The sequence below is a fragment of the Elaeis guineensis genome, chromosome 2 (genome assembly GCF_000442705.2).
Source record: "Elaeis guineensis isolate ETL-2024a chromosome 2, EG11, whole genome shotgun sequence".
Lineage (NCBI taxonomy): Eukaryota > Viridiplantae > Streptophyta > Magnoliopsida > Arecales > Arecaceae > Elaeis > Elaeis guineensis.
Genome location: NC_025994.2, coordinates 87,516,724 through 87,529,358, shown reverse-complemented (window position 1 = coordinate 87,529,358; position 12,635 = coordinate 87,516,724). Strand labels below are relative to the sequence as shown.

The 12,635-nt window shown below is 44.7% G+C and overlaps 1 protein-coding gene across 1 annotated transcript; it reads left to right on the top strand.

The window, feature by feature from the left end:
- Positions 1–7,781: 7,781 nt before the first annotated feature.
- Positions 7,782–9,717, top strand: LOC105055149 (mavicyanin). Its single transcript, XM_010936891.4, has 2 exons — positions 7,782–8,067; positions 9,086–9,717. The coding sequence occupies exons 1-2, from the start codon at positions 7,902–7,904 to the stop codon at positions 9,487–9,489; spliced, it is 570 nt and encodes a 189-aa protein (XP_010935193.1). The 5' UTR covers positions 7,782–7,901; the 3' UTR covers positions 9,490–9,717.
- Positions 9,718–12,635: the final 2,918 nt, after the last annotated feature.

Genomic DNA, 12,635 nt, shown 5'->3' with positions numbered 1-12,635 from the left:
TTCCCATTTTAATTCATACTATTTCCTCTAAATATTCTCCTTTTTCACCATTTTACTTCCCAATTATGTAGGGATGAATAAATTGGGGTGCGGGAATCAAGCAATAGAGTCAATAGTTTCTTTTAATCTTGTGCTATCTAGTACCTCAAAAAGTCACAAACTTTTTTCATTAGGTTTTTTAGAGTTGTTGATCTTGTTGCTGTTGATCTTAGGTCTTATTCTCTAGGTCCTCTGTACAGTCGACTCTTCTTTTCCTTCCCCCACTTGTTTTTCTCTTTTCTTTTGAGAACTTCACATTCATGCTCTAAGTATTGAGCTATAATTGTCAGTTTATCCAAGAAAAGTATTTAGGCACATAGCATTGTTGTAGTCTTTGTAATTGTTGTTAGGACCTTTAGGGCTTGTTTAGATTATTGGGCTCAAAATCTTATAAGATTTATGATTTAGACCAACGCAACCAGCTAAATCAAATTGGACTAGATCTATTTTTATAAATACACAAAAAGCCATTAGGGTCAGCCTCCTCCAATAGCTTTTTGGGTCCTTATAAATATAGGCCAAGCCTAGCAGGACTTAGGTAATTGTCTTGGCCCAACACATGAATCCCAATTCTTATGGATTTTGGGCCAGTCATCCAAATAAGCCATAATCTTTAACATTTAGTTTGTTCTGTTATTATGGGTGACATACAGCAGAACATAGTGCAATTTTTCGGTTTGCTTGGGTTTTAGTGTGGCATTTTGGTGTTCATACATGTGATATATAATTTAAGAGTTATTCTGGGAATGCATGCATATCATGGTTCATGTGTTTGCTAAGATTTGTTAGAAACTAGATAAAGTGACATTTTTGCCAAATATTTCTTATAATTTTTAGCTGTGGCTAGTGCCGCTGTTGTTGCATCAGACAGTGCATTTGCTGCCATGTTTGTTGCTTAGAGCTGGTGTTTGCTGTTCAGCGTCGAGTGACGAGAGCTCACCTTTCTCTTAGTTTAAACGTGCTTCGCTGGTCATTACGTGGCAACATGAACGTAGGATTACTTTGGATCAACTGCTATTTTTTCTAGTGCAAAAGAAGACACTTCTGAGGCTTATTTTATGCTAGAACTGCACCGTGACATGTAAAGGAGAGCCAGGGGGGTCATAATAATTATCTAAATCCTGCCATGGATCCTCCTCGACCAATAGTCCTGTTCCATACCCAATTTGATTTTGATCAATGACACTGAAGTGGTGTCAATGTGAGGATGGCAACGGATTTTATCTATGGAATAACTAAGAATATGTGTTCAATGTCATGTATAATGCTGTTAATCCATGGTATATCTTACCAACAGGACATGTAGACAAAAGCACTTTTTGAACATTCCCCCCACATTAAACTTGGTCGTGGACCTTTCTGAGAAGGAAAGGATGATAATGTTTCACTGCTTGTTAGAATTTGTTCGATTTCTCAATGTCGTGGAGATTTAGTTATGCTAGTAACAATATTTTTACTGAATTACTGTTGGGTGTATGTCTGATCAGGACACCACCTCCCAAGATCCTTTCAGTACCACGCGATGCAGCAGGAAGAAAGAAGAAACAAAACAAAAGGAAAAACAATCAAAATACGTGGATCAGCCACAAAAGGGCTCGCCTTCATGGGGCATGCAAACTTCACTATGAAAAAAAAATTTTATAAGAGGAGACCTCACCCTCAACCCTTGTACACTCAATTTTCTCTCACCTGAAGTTCCCCTCACAAAAGCTCTCTCTCTCTTGGAGACCCCCCTGAACCCCTGAAGAGCTTGGCGACCGCTGTCCAGGAGCCTCCTGCTCCTTCTCTCACAGCAGCCTCACGCCTCTCTCTCTCCTCTGGTTCGTATGGCGGCGAGAAACCCGAACCACTCCTTTTACTGTTCGTCACAGGGCCTTTTATAGACCTTAATCACGACTTAGATAATGATTAGGACTCCTTAATCAACCCAAATTACGTCCCAGACCATCGGATCAAGACCGGGAGCCACCCATGCGGTCGGATCGCGCTCCGGTCCACAGAATAGTTTCGTGGACTGCAAAAAATGCGTGGAAAATGCCCACGCGGTCCACAGGCCCCGCCGTGGACCACCCGGTCCACGGTGGACCGGGGCAAGGGGCCAGTAGGGCCGGCAGGGCCTGGGCCGGCCCGTGCGCGCGGGCCTGGGCCGTGCCTGCGCGCTGGCCTGCTCTCGGCTGGGCCACGCGTGCGCCTGGGCCGCGGGCCTGGGTCGCGCGTCCCGCGCGGGCCTGGGTCGCGTCCCGCGCGCCGCCGCCAGTCGCCGGCAGTCCTCCACCGCCTCGATTCTCGTGCCGACTTCAAAAGCTCGTATCTCATCTATCCGAGCTCTGTTTCAGGTGATCTTGGTCTCGTTGGACTCCGTTTTTCGCCGCGAACCTCGCTGTGGGCTCAATGTGGGCTGAATCTCGAGGCGTCAAATCCTAACAATCTCCACCTCAACTCGATATTCGGCCTCCTCCAAACTCTGAGAACTTCTGGATCTCCTCGCCCCCATGCCCTGGAGTAATCGCCTGCTGATCATGATGGGCAAATATGGGAGTCGAGCCAGGCTGCTCGATCCCATCTCCATCATATGCTGTGCTCCTCCTGACCTGAGACCTGCTCGGGGCATCATTCTGCGGCAATAGGAATCTCACCTTGCGACATCGCCTCTCGTCCTCCCGAGTCTCCTGTCTCGTGCCCGATCCGCCTCTTGGAGCTCCACCTCGCTCTGGGCTCCACCTGGCTCCCAAAGCTCCACCTCGTACTGGGCTCCCTGCCAGGTAATAATGTCCTCTGCTCCCCTTCTTCCCCTCCAGTACAATCCTATCGCCGCGTAGCACCCTCAGGATTCCTCCACCAGCTACCATCCTGTAGCCTCTCGAATCCAGTCTGCTAAGTGAGATAAGATTCCGTCTGAAATCGGATATGTATCGGACCTCCCCCAATCTCCTCACTGCACTGTCATGTGTCCTCCAGCTGATCGTCCCAATGCCTCTGATCGCACAGCTCGATCCATCCGGGAGATATACAGTGCCCTCACTGTTCTCTAGGGAGTCAAACTGCTCCTCTCTGCAACACATATGATAGGGGCATGCAGAATCTAATATCCACTGCTGGGAAGAAATAAATACCTCATCAGATATCTCCAGGACATCTCCATCTGAATCGCTGCCGACCGTCGCTATAACAGCCACCGTCCTATTTTTAAGTTGAGGGCAATCTCTGGCTAGATGCCCCAACTCTTCACACCGATAACACCTGATTTTGCTCAAGTCCCTCCTGGACTTAGACCGCCCTCGTTGCGATCTCCTTCCGCTCCGTCTACCGCCTCCTGCTCCTCCAGAAGCCACCAAAGCTGAGCTACCGCCACCTGAGCTCGAAGCTGGATTCTCCCTCCTGAGAACCTCGTTCTGGAGTATCGCCGCGGTGACCTCATCCATCTTGATAGTGCTCTTCCCCACTAGAAGAGCAGTCACCAAGGACTCGTACGAAGGGGGAAGCGAAGCCAGCAAACCAGCGCCCTAGTCTTCTCCTCAACGTTCTCGCCAACGCTGAGAAGGTCGGTGAGGATCTTCTGGAAGTGGCTGAGATGCTCCTGCACGCTCTGTCCCTCAGTCATCCGCAGCTGGTAAAACTGCCTCCAGAGGAAAAAAGTATTGGTGAGAGACTTTGCCATGTACAACTCCTCGAGCTTCGACCACAGCACCATCGGAGAAGTCTCGCTCAGCACATAGATCACCATCTCATCCGCTAGGTACATACGGATGGTACTCACCGCCTGCATCTGTAGTCGTTTCCAATCCCGCACCTCCATGGTGGTCGGCTTCTCATCGCACAAGAGAGCATCGATCAACCCCTGTTGGATGAGCACGTCCTTCACCCTTGCCTGCCACAAGGAGAAATTACTCTTACCATCGAACTTGTTGATCTCCATCTTGATTGTTCCTGTTTTCTCCATCTTCAGTCTTGCTCACCACCATTGCAATCTGCGTCCTTATACCAACCTGCTCTGATACCACTTATTGGGTGTATGTCTGGCCAGGACACCACCTCCCAAGATCCTTTCAGTACCACGCGATGCAGCAGGAAGAAAGAAGAAACAAAACAAAAGAAAAACAATCAAAATACGTGGATCAGCTACAAAAGGGCTCGCCTCCACGGGGCATGCAAACTTCACTATGAAAAAGAAATTTTACAAGAGGAGACCTCACCCTCAACCCTTGTACACCCAATTCTCTCTCACCTGAAGTTTCCCTCATAAAAGCTCTCTCTCTCTTGGAGACCCCCCTGAACCCCTGAAGAGCTTGGCGACCGCTGTCTAGGAGCCTCCTGCTCCTTCTCTCACAGTAGCCTCACGCCTCTCTCTCTCCTCTGGTTCGTACAGCGGCGAGAAACCCGAACCACTCTCTTTACTGTTCGTCACAAGGCCTTTTATAGACCTTAATCACGACTTAGATCATGATTATGACTCCTTAATCAACCCAAATCACGTCCCAGACCATCGGATCAAGACCGGGAGCCACCCATGCCGTTGGATCGCGCTCCGGTCCATGGAATAGTACCGTGGACCGCGAGAAACGCGTGGGAAACGCCCACGCGGTCCACAGGCCCCGCCGTGGACCACCCGATCCACGGTGGACTGGGGCAAGGGGCCAGCAGGGCTGGCAGGGCCTGGGCCGGCCCGCGCGCGCGGGCCTGGGTTCAAAAGCTCGTATCTCCTCCGCCGGCAGTCCTCCACCGCCTCGATTCTCGTGCCGACTTCAAAAGCTCGTATCTCCTCCATCTGAGCTCCATTTCAGTGATTTTGGTCTCGTTGGACTCCGTTTTTCACCGCGAACCTCGCTGTGGGCTCAATGTGGGCTGAATCTCGAGGTGTCAAATCCTAACAATTACAAATATAAGTAATGCTTAATGTCAATCTACTATGATTTCCTACTACAAGCTTAGTTCAATATGAAGTGTCCGTTAGCTTGTACGTGGAAAATTAGCAATAAAACAGGATAGATTATCACCACAAAGGTTGCCTATGATTTAGTATTTACTTGAATATTTCTACCCCCTTCACTAGCTACCACAAAGACCATGTACTATAGTTTTATCATTTAATTGGACATGACATAGCTTAGTCCTTAGATTTATGACTGATTTGTGACACCTTTTAGGTTAAATTGATGGCTTTTTTTGGGAACTTCGACTCCATCAAAGTTTTGACTGCCACCAGCGGAACTCTTGAGGAAAGTTTCCTACCAATGAAATCACGGTCAACAATTCATGCTCTCAAGGGATTCTATGACCCTTTGTACGAAGACCTTGATAGTTCTAATGCTTTTTTTTTTTTTTGACACAAATTTGCACTTAAATATAATTTGTAGAAAAATTAACTGCTAACAGTTAAGAAGGCCCTTACTATATATTATTTACAAGCAACGTATTTCTTGTTGATAATACCAGATCATAATTATTGTTGTAATATGTATAATATTATTGTTATAATAGGCCCTTAAAGAAAATCATTGAACACAGGGAAGCAATGGGAACCAGGAAGAGACAAGCGTCTGTTTGGATAAAGCATTGCATATCTGTTTCTTACTCTGCTACCATCTACATTAAGTACGATGCCCTTCTTTGTTGGATGCTTATAAATTATTACTGTGAAGATATATTCATTATCAGTTGATCAGGTTGTTAAGTGCTGAAGCAGAGAGAGCTGCAAAAGCTCTCAGCGTGGCTATTCTTGAAATCACTCCTGCACAATTTGACTTCTCCATCAGAAACCAGGAAGCTGATAGCTGAGGCTAGTAACACTGAGCAGGAAGAGTAGACAATTGGCGCAGCTTATTTTGATCATTGGCAGACTACTTTGGAAACTTTGAAAAGTGATACAATGAGATGACAGGCCAATATTTGACGCTCGTCTCCCACTATCTGAGTGAGGTTAAGTACGTAGACATGCCATGAATCAATTCAGAATGTAGAAAGTCATCAAAGGCTGCGAGGCCCTGTCAACAATGGAAACTGCAGAAAACTTCAGCAGCAGACTGAGGCCGTATTGCAAGCTCATTTGCAGCGCAATAAATGTGAGAAGGCAAATGGAAACTTCATGGATGAAGAAGGGTGGCAATTCCAGAACTGTTGCAACCAAAATGAAGAATAAGTGGGTGGGAAGAGGCATGTGGTAGTGCAAAAACTCTAATTGTGGTGCTTGTGTATAGATGTTGATTGGATACTTAATCGTCCAACCAACCATCTTCATGGTATCATTTAGCCGGACAGCTCTTTGATTGTCTGTATGCAGTGAGAGGATGCATGTTGAATTTGTTTCGCAGATTGGCAAAATCTGACAGATTTTAAATCAGTATGTTCTATTGTAAAGGAAATCATTTCTGAGGTTGCTTTTGCCATATAATGCATGTCGCTGTAGATGGTAAAAGTGAGCATGGTGAAAAAAAGGTGTGCATTGTAATTGGGGATGAACATGAGAACATTAACATGGTGCAAGATGGTTCATAGCGATCCATCCAAAAATCCCATTCTTTGGATTTCTTCACCCAACATTAGCATCAATTCTTTTGCATTTTACCCAATTCTGGCGTATGGATCATGAAATAAGCTAAAAGAATAAATATTGACTGACATGTGAACCGCAGAATTTATGATGGAACCGTGACGCATCACTTCAGTGTTCCATCATCGATAAGCTCTTTCAATCATATCTTCTTTGAAGGTGACTCCGCGATCATGATTGGATGGATCGTAACACAAGCTACTTCCACAGTGGAACATCCCTTGCTAATTGCTATCTGATGTATGGTTGAGGTAACTCATCCTACATCGTTCACTGATCTGGGGTGGAAGTTAGGCGATTGGTGCTCCTAATGAGCACCCAACTATCCTGATAGATGGACGGATGATGTGCAGTAGCATTCATGATGAAACCATGGTGGTACCATATCATGGACCAGCTCTTTCAAAAAATTAGATAGCAATCCAGTCTATTTCATTAGATATATGAATGCGAAAAACATCATTTCACTGGAAAACAAGGCATGTTGAGAATGGATCATAAGGGGTGTAAAAATAGGAAGCCATGGCATCTCCATCCCCACCCTCCACCATCCATCCTGTCACATTTTAATTTTAGTACTAGCTAGCTACCAAGTCTCGACCACAATGCTCCTCTACCGCTGCATAAATGCTCGTTCTGAAGCTTCACATCAGGATGACAGGCCACGCAAGCTGCTGCCCAAGATTGAACCTGGAACAGCCCAAAAATTGACCCGAAGCCAGACCCAATCTAAGCTGACTCTCCCAGCCAAAAGACCGGACCAGGTCCGGTTTTGAACTCGTTTTTCTCAACAGCGTCAAGGAGGTATCCGTAAGCCTGACATGGGCTTGACATATGGTCGACTGGCCTTGGCGTTACCATCTAGACTTTAAGTTCAATTTAAGACCTTTAGATCTGCAACCAACGGCTAATAAGAGCATAATCTGGAAATCTTTATTAACGTTTCTTTTTTGAGGGAAATCTTTATTAACGTTTCGAAAGAGAAACTTTTGTTCTTTGTTTTCTTTCTTTAAAAAAGGTCTCCTACCGCTGATTTCCAGCATCACCATCGGTGGGTCAGCATCCAACGGCGTACGTAGCATCGATCCGCTCTCTGCGTTCCGGGAGTTAAAACGTTCCTCTTTTTGACGGTGAGAGAGGGGCATTATTGGAATTGGGAGTGTGAGAAGGGCACTATATAGATGGAGGACCGCACGCTCAAAAGGAGGAGAAAAAGTGGAAGAAGAGCAGAGGAAAGAAAGGGGCATCCTTTTCCTCTGTGTTCCTCTTTGTTCTCTCTCCCTGATTCTCTGGTGCTTCTTTTTTTTGTGCTGCCATGGAGAAGGCCGTGGTCATCGCTGCCCTCGTGGCCTTGGCTTCCGTGGGGTTTTCCTCAGGGGCGGTCTATACTGTCGGAGATAAAGCTGGGTGGACCATCATAGGCAAAGTGAACTACACCGCCTGGGCTTCTACTAAGAACTTCCAAGTCGGAGATATCATCCGTACGCTCCCTATCTCTATGTCTATTTTTTCTTTGTCGGTATTTTTTTTTTTTTGATTAGGCGGAGTGGTCTCTTTATTTTTTTCACTACAAACTAAGATTAAATTGGATGTTTTCTCTATATTTTCACATATATTCTAAGAGATCGTTTGCTTTAGTTTGAATTCGAGTTATTTTGTACTCCTTGTCTAGCCATCCGGCTTCTTTTTGTGATTCTCTGTAAAGATGCTAGCAAAAGTTATTAAGTTTGGGCTACCTGGAGGCCATACTAGCTTCAACTTTGTGGTATAAATTATTCATGTGCTTTCCAACCATGGTCGTAGATGGGTTATATGTAAAAATTTGAGTACAATTATTTCCTACCGTTTGTAGGCCACCGAGAGGGGAGGAAGGGAAGTGGAGAACAGGAGAGCAGGGCCTTTGTTTTTGTCTGGAGCCCGTGAGATGGGCGGCATGCTTGCCACGTATCCCCAAGCCAAGGCTCAGCCTTTGATATCGCTCCAGGGCTTAGCTTCATAGTGCTCTCGGGTCCCAGCATAAGCGACGGGTGGCATCGGGCTTCGTTTTTTGTTTTGTGTTTTGTTGTGATGCGCTTTAGATCTTTCTGGAGGTTCTTTTTCTTCTGGAATATTGGGTGTTGGTGGGACCCGGCCTCTCTCGTGTCCATCAACCATCAACCTTGCAAATTAGACATTCAAAAAATAGTTTTCATTATAGTATTAAGTAAAGCCAAAAAACCTTTTCACGTGTTGTCCTATGTAGAGAACAAGACGGAACCTGTTAACTCTGCTCACGGATAAGATAACTATGGACGGTTGCTTCTATTATTTCCTTTTTTTATATAAATAATGTTTTGTCACTTTTCGTGCTTAATATCAAAATAAAAGTTAGGACTTCACTTAATGCTTAAATACACTTTTATACGTTGTTATTTATTAGTTGGTTGCTGGTAACAACTAAAAATTACTGTTTGTGCTCATGAGTGCTTGGGTTGGGGGGGGGGGTGGTGGTGGGTGCAGTGTTTGTGTACAACAAAAACTTCCACAACGTGATGGAGGTGACCAAGGAAGACTACAAGGCGTGCAGCAACGGGTCCCCACTGGCCACCCACACCACGGGCAACGACTCCTTCACCATTAAGCGCCGGGGCCACCACTTCTTCATCTGCGGCGTCCCCGGCCACTGTAGCATCGGCCAGAAGGTCGACATCCGCGTCCCCAAGCTCGCCGTCTCTGCTGCCCCTTCCGGTGCCCCGGCCGGCGCCCCCTCCAGCGGCGGCGGCGGCGGCGTAAGCGTCCGAACACCCGCCATCGCCCCCACGCCCAGCGGCGCCCCCGTCACTGCCGCTTCCAATGCTCTGGGCTTTGCGCTGGCTGTCCTTGCCTTCGTTGCCACTTTTGGTGGTGGTCTCGTGATGCCTTAGTAGATGCTTGAAGATAGATTTCCTACTTGTTTCTTTCAAATTTCTTCTGGGACACTGAGACGGCTTTGTGGTTATTTTAGTTTTGTGATTAATTTTTTAGTGGTTTGAAGGGTGAGAAGAGATTGGAGACAACTTCTGTTATTGCGGACATGGTTGGTTTTGTTATGTGATTTTGGCTATTATCAAACATAAATGAGAACATATCGTCCATGACTTTTTTTTTTTTTTAGAATTGTGTTCTTGATCTCATCTTTTAGAAGTTCTAATTCTTCACGACTAATTTGGTGGCTGGCGGTGCTACCTGAAGTGGTTTGCAGCTGCTGTATGTGAACTGTGTGTAGACTTTCCGTGCGGTGCTATCTCAAATCTTTTTTCTTGGACATTCTGTGAAATCGGATGTTCTTCTTTCAATAACTGCAGAATATACATTAACTGTAAAAAGGGCCTGTTTTTGGTGCCATTGGCTGGATTATTGATGCATTAGTGTGGAATGTTTGCAAGCAGGTAGTTCATTGACATATATCTCCATCGAGTGGTTCGCATGAAGCTGAATGATCTAAGAATTATTTTGTCTCTTTGTGCTGACAGTAATCATTTTAAATTTGACTCTGCTTGCATCACACAACAAAGAGTTCTTCTATGCATCGGTAATCCCGGAGCAGTGGTCATAATGTTGTCAGATTACCTAAGGCTTGTTTTGTTAGGTTATTCACGTGGGGGATGAATGTATTGATGAAATGTGCGGAATTCTATCTGTTTTATACTTAGTAGTACTTTGTAGGCACGTACCATCCAAATGCCTCCCTAAGAAAGGTGATTCTATATTGAAGAGAGGGGGGTGATGTGATTCTAGGCCCTGCTCTAAGAACATAAAGAGAGGGACGAAACGCAATACCATTTAAGAGGGCTCCCTGAAGTACAGCTTTGCATGTATCCATGATGGGCATGTTAATGGACATGATGTCGTCAAGTTTTAAAAGCTTTAATTATTTCATCACTGATTTTCGAATGAATGTTCGTAAAATAATCTACTATAAAAAATATTTCTTAAAAGTGTCCAAAAGCAATAATTAAACAGTACACTAACCAACTACATATATGTAACTTTATAAATTTCCAATAATTCCTTGTATTTATTCTGAAAATATTGTAGATCCTCATTACCAATAATTCTTAACGTTATTATTATTCCTGAACTATAAACAGTTTGAAGGTATATACTTCATTACTTCATTTCGGCATGGGTATGTGGTGGGCTGTAGCTTCATATCTGCTGCCCGTCAGAATATTTATGCCGCTAACTTCGACATCTCACCGGGAAAAATGCGATGTATCACTAACCCACCTCCATCAATCTTTTCCTGTTTATAAGTTACCTTTTAAGTTATCAAATTCACCTCAACCCTTCATAATTTCACCTACCAATCCAATTTACCCCATGAGGCCATGATGGTGCCCGACCAAATGGGCCCACCAGTCAAACCGGAAGAAGTTTGCTTAGCTAGGTCTAAGTGGACCATCGCCTAATTCACTTCGGGTGGATCTAGTCGCAGTTGGTAGGCTCACCTCCAGCTTTTCCAGCCTTGCTTGGCGGAGAAACCTTAAAATCATGGCATGTTACCTAAGGCTGGCAAGGTAAGCGTAGTCACTGACTGGACCACCTCAAGTCGCCACTTTGTTAGGCCTATTAATATCACCAGCGTTGCTTTCAAATCCAATTAGTATCAAGACCAGGGCACCAGAAAGCTCATGATTCATACTAATGTTCATCTTCGTGTGTCCTTTTCTTTAAATCCATATATACTTAGCTTGGAGGCCATTCTTGGTCCTTTGCGAGTCCGGCCCCACTGTGGGCATGTGATTTCCATTCTATTTCCAGAGAAGGGGCAGCACGCTCAAGCCTGGCCGGTGGCCACCTTGAGGTGGACCCAATGCTTTCAAGTTGGGAATTTGTCGACTATGATGACACTTTTAAATGCTTGCATCAGGCTTGCCTCATGCGAGCATCATCAGAGTGGGCGGAAGAAGAAGAGGCAAAGTATGCTTAAAGCATACACAGTGTCCGACTCTCATTCGTAGTGGCCCGTTGGAGGCGTGTGATCCACAGTTGGGTCCTAGGTCAATGTACAGGTTGAACTTGAGACTTGGGATGGGCCTGGACTGGGTTGGAGGAAGAGCCACATCTTGAGGTAAAGCAGTGGTGGGTGCTACAGATAATAGGTCAAGAGAAATTACTTTCCTCCTGAAAGACTTTAATTACATCTCAGTATTTATTAGGAGAAAATTAGAAATGAACTCTTTTAAGTTAAAAATTTACTTTGTTGCTTATGATTTATAATATTAAGAATTTGTAAAATTTTCCATCTTCGCTAAATTCTTTTTTTAATATCAATAATTATATATATGATGCTGAATGATCGATGAACCTAACCATCCAGTCAATGGCTAGCTCATAAAAGACTGGTAGATGCGTTCGGTCGATAGAATGTCCATGTAGATGTGAAAATGCTATACGGTAGAGAAGGCTATTTTCTTTCTCTCTGTTTTTTTTTTTTTTTGGAAATGCAAGGGGGAAGGATGCTCCCCCGAGGATTCATTAATTTTAGAAGTGGTTATCTGTACGTTACTTTTGTGGCTTATATACCAGAGGGAGTGGGGTTCCACTTGACATGACCACGTTGTTATTGGCATGGAAATGTGGGAGCCATGTTTCAAGCTCCATGTCCAATTTTGTGCTATTATCTTTACCGTATGGAAGCCGAAGTATCCACAGGGTCAAGCACTGGATGATCGTTCCTTGTGCAAAATTTAGGACCGTCAAAATAGATTTGGCCTATAAAATCGATTCGATCTAATTTTTTAAATAAATAGATCGTACTGCTATATGAATAGTCTAAATAATAATCGGATCTATTTGGTCCATCCCACATCAGCTCAAAAGTTCATATAGATTGGACCGAACTAGTCCAATTAGATCATGAAAACTTTAAAATAATTTTTTTTTAAAAAAATTTATTTATTTTTTAATCCTTGACTCTTGAGCCCAGCTGTCCCACATCGCCGGCTGTTGCCGCAGACCAACAAGACGACCGCCTCCATCGATTCCTCTCCCTTTCGCCTCCCAGCTCTACAGATCCCCCCTCCTC

Excerpts from the sequence above, each read along its gene's own strand:
- LOC105055149 (XM_010936891.4), top strand. The coding sequence starts at position 7,902 with ATGGAGAAGGCCGTGGTCATCGCTGCCCTCGTGGCCTTGGCTTCCGTG. Across the intron at positions 8,068-9,085 it reads CCAAGTCGGAGATATCATCC|TGTTTGTGTACAACAAAAAC; the intron begins GTACGCTCCCTA and ends TGGTGGGTGCAG.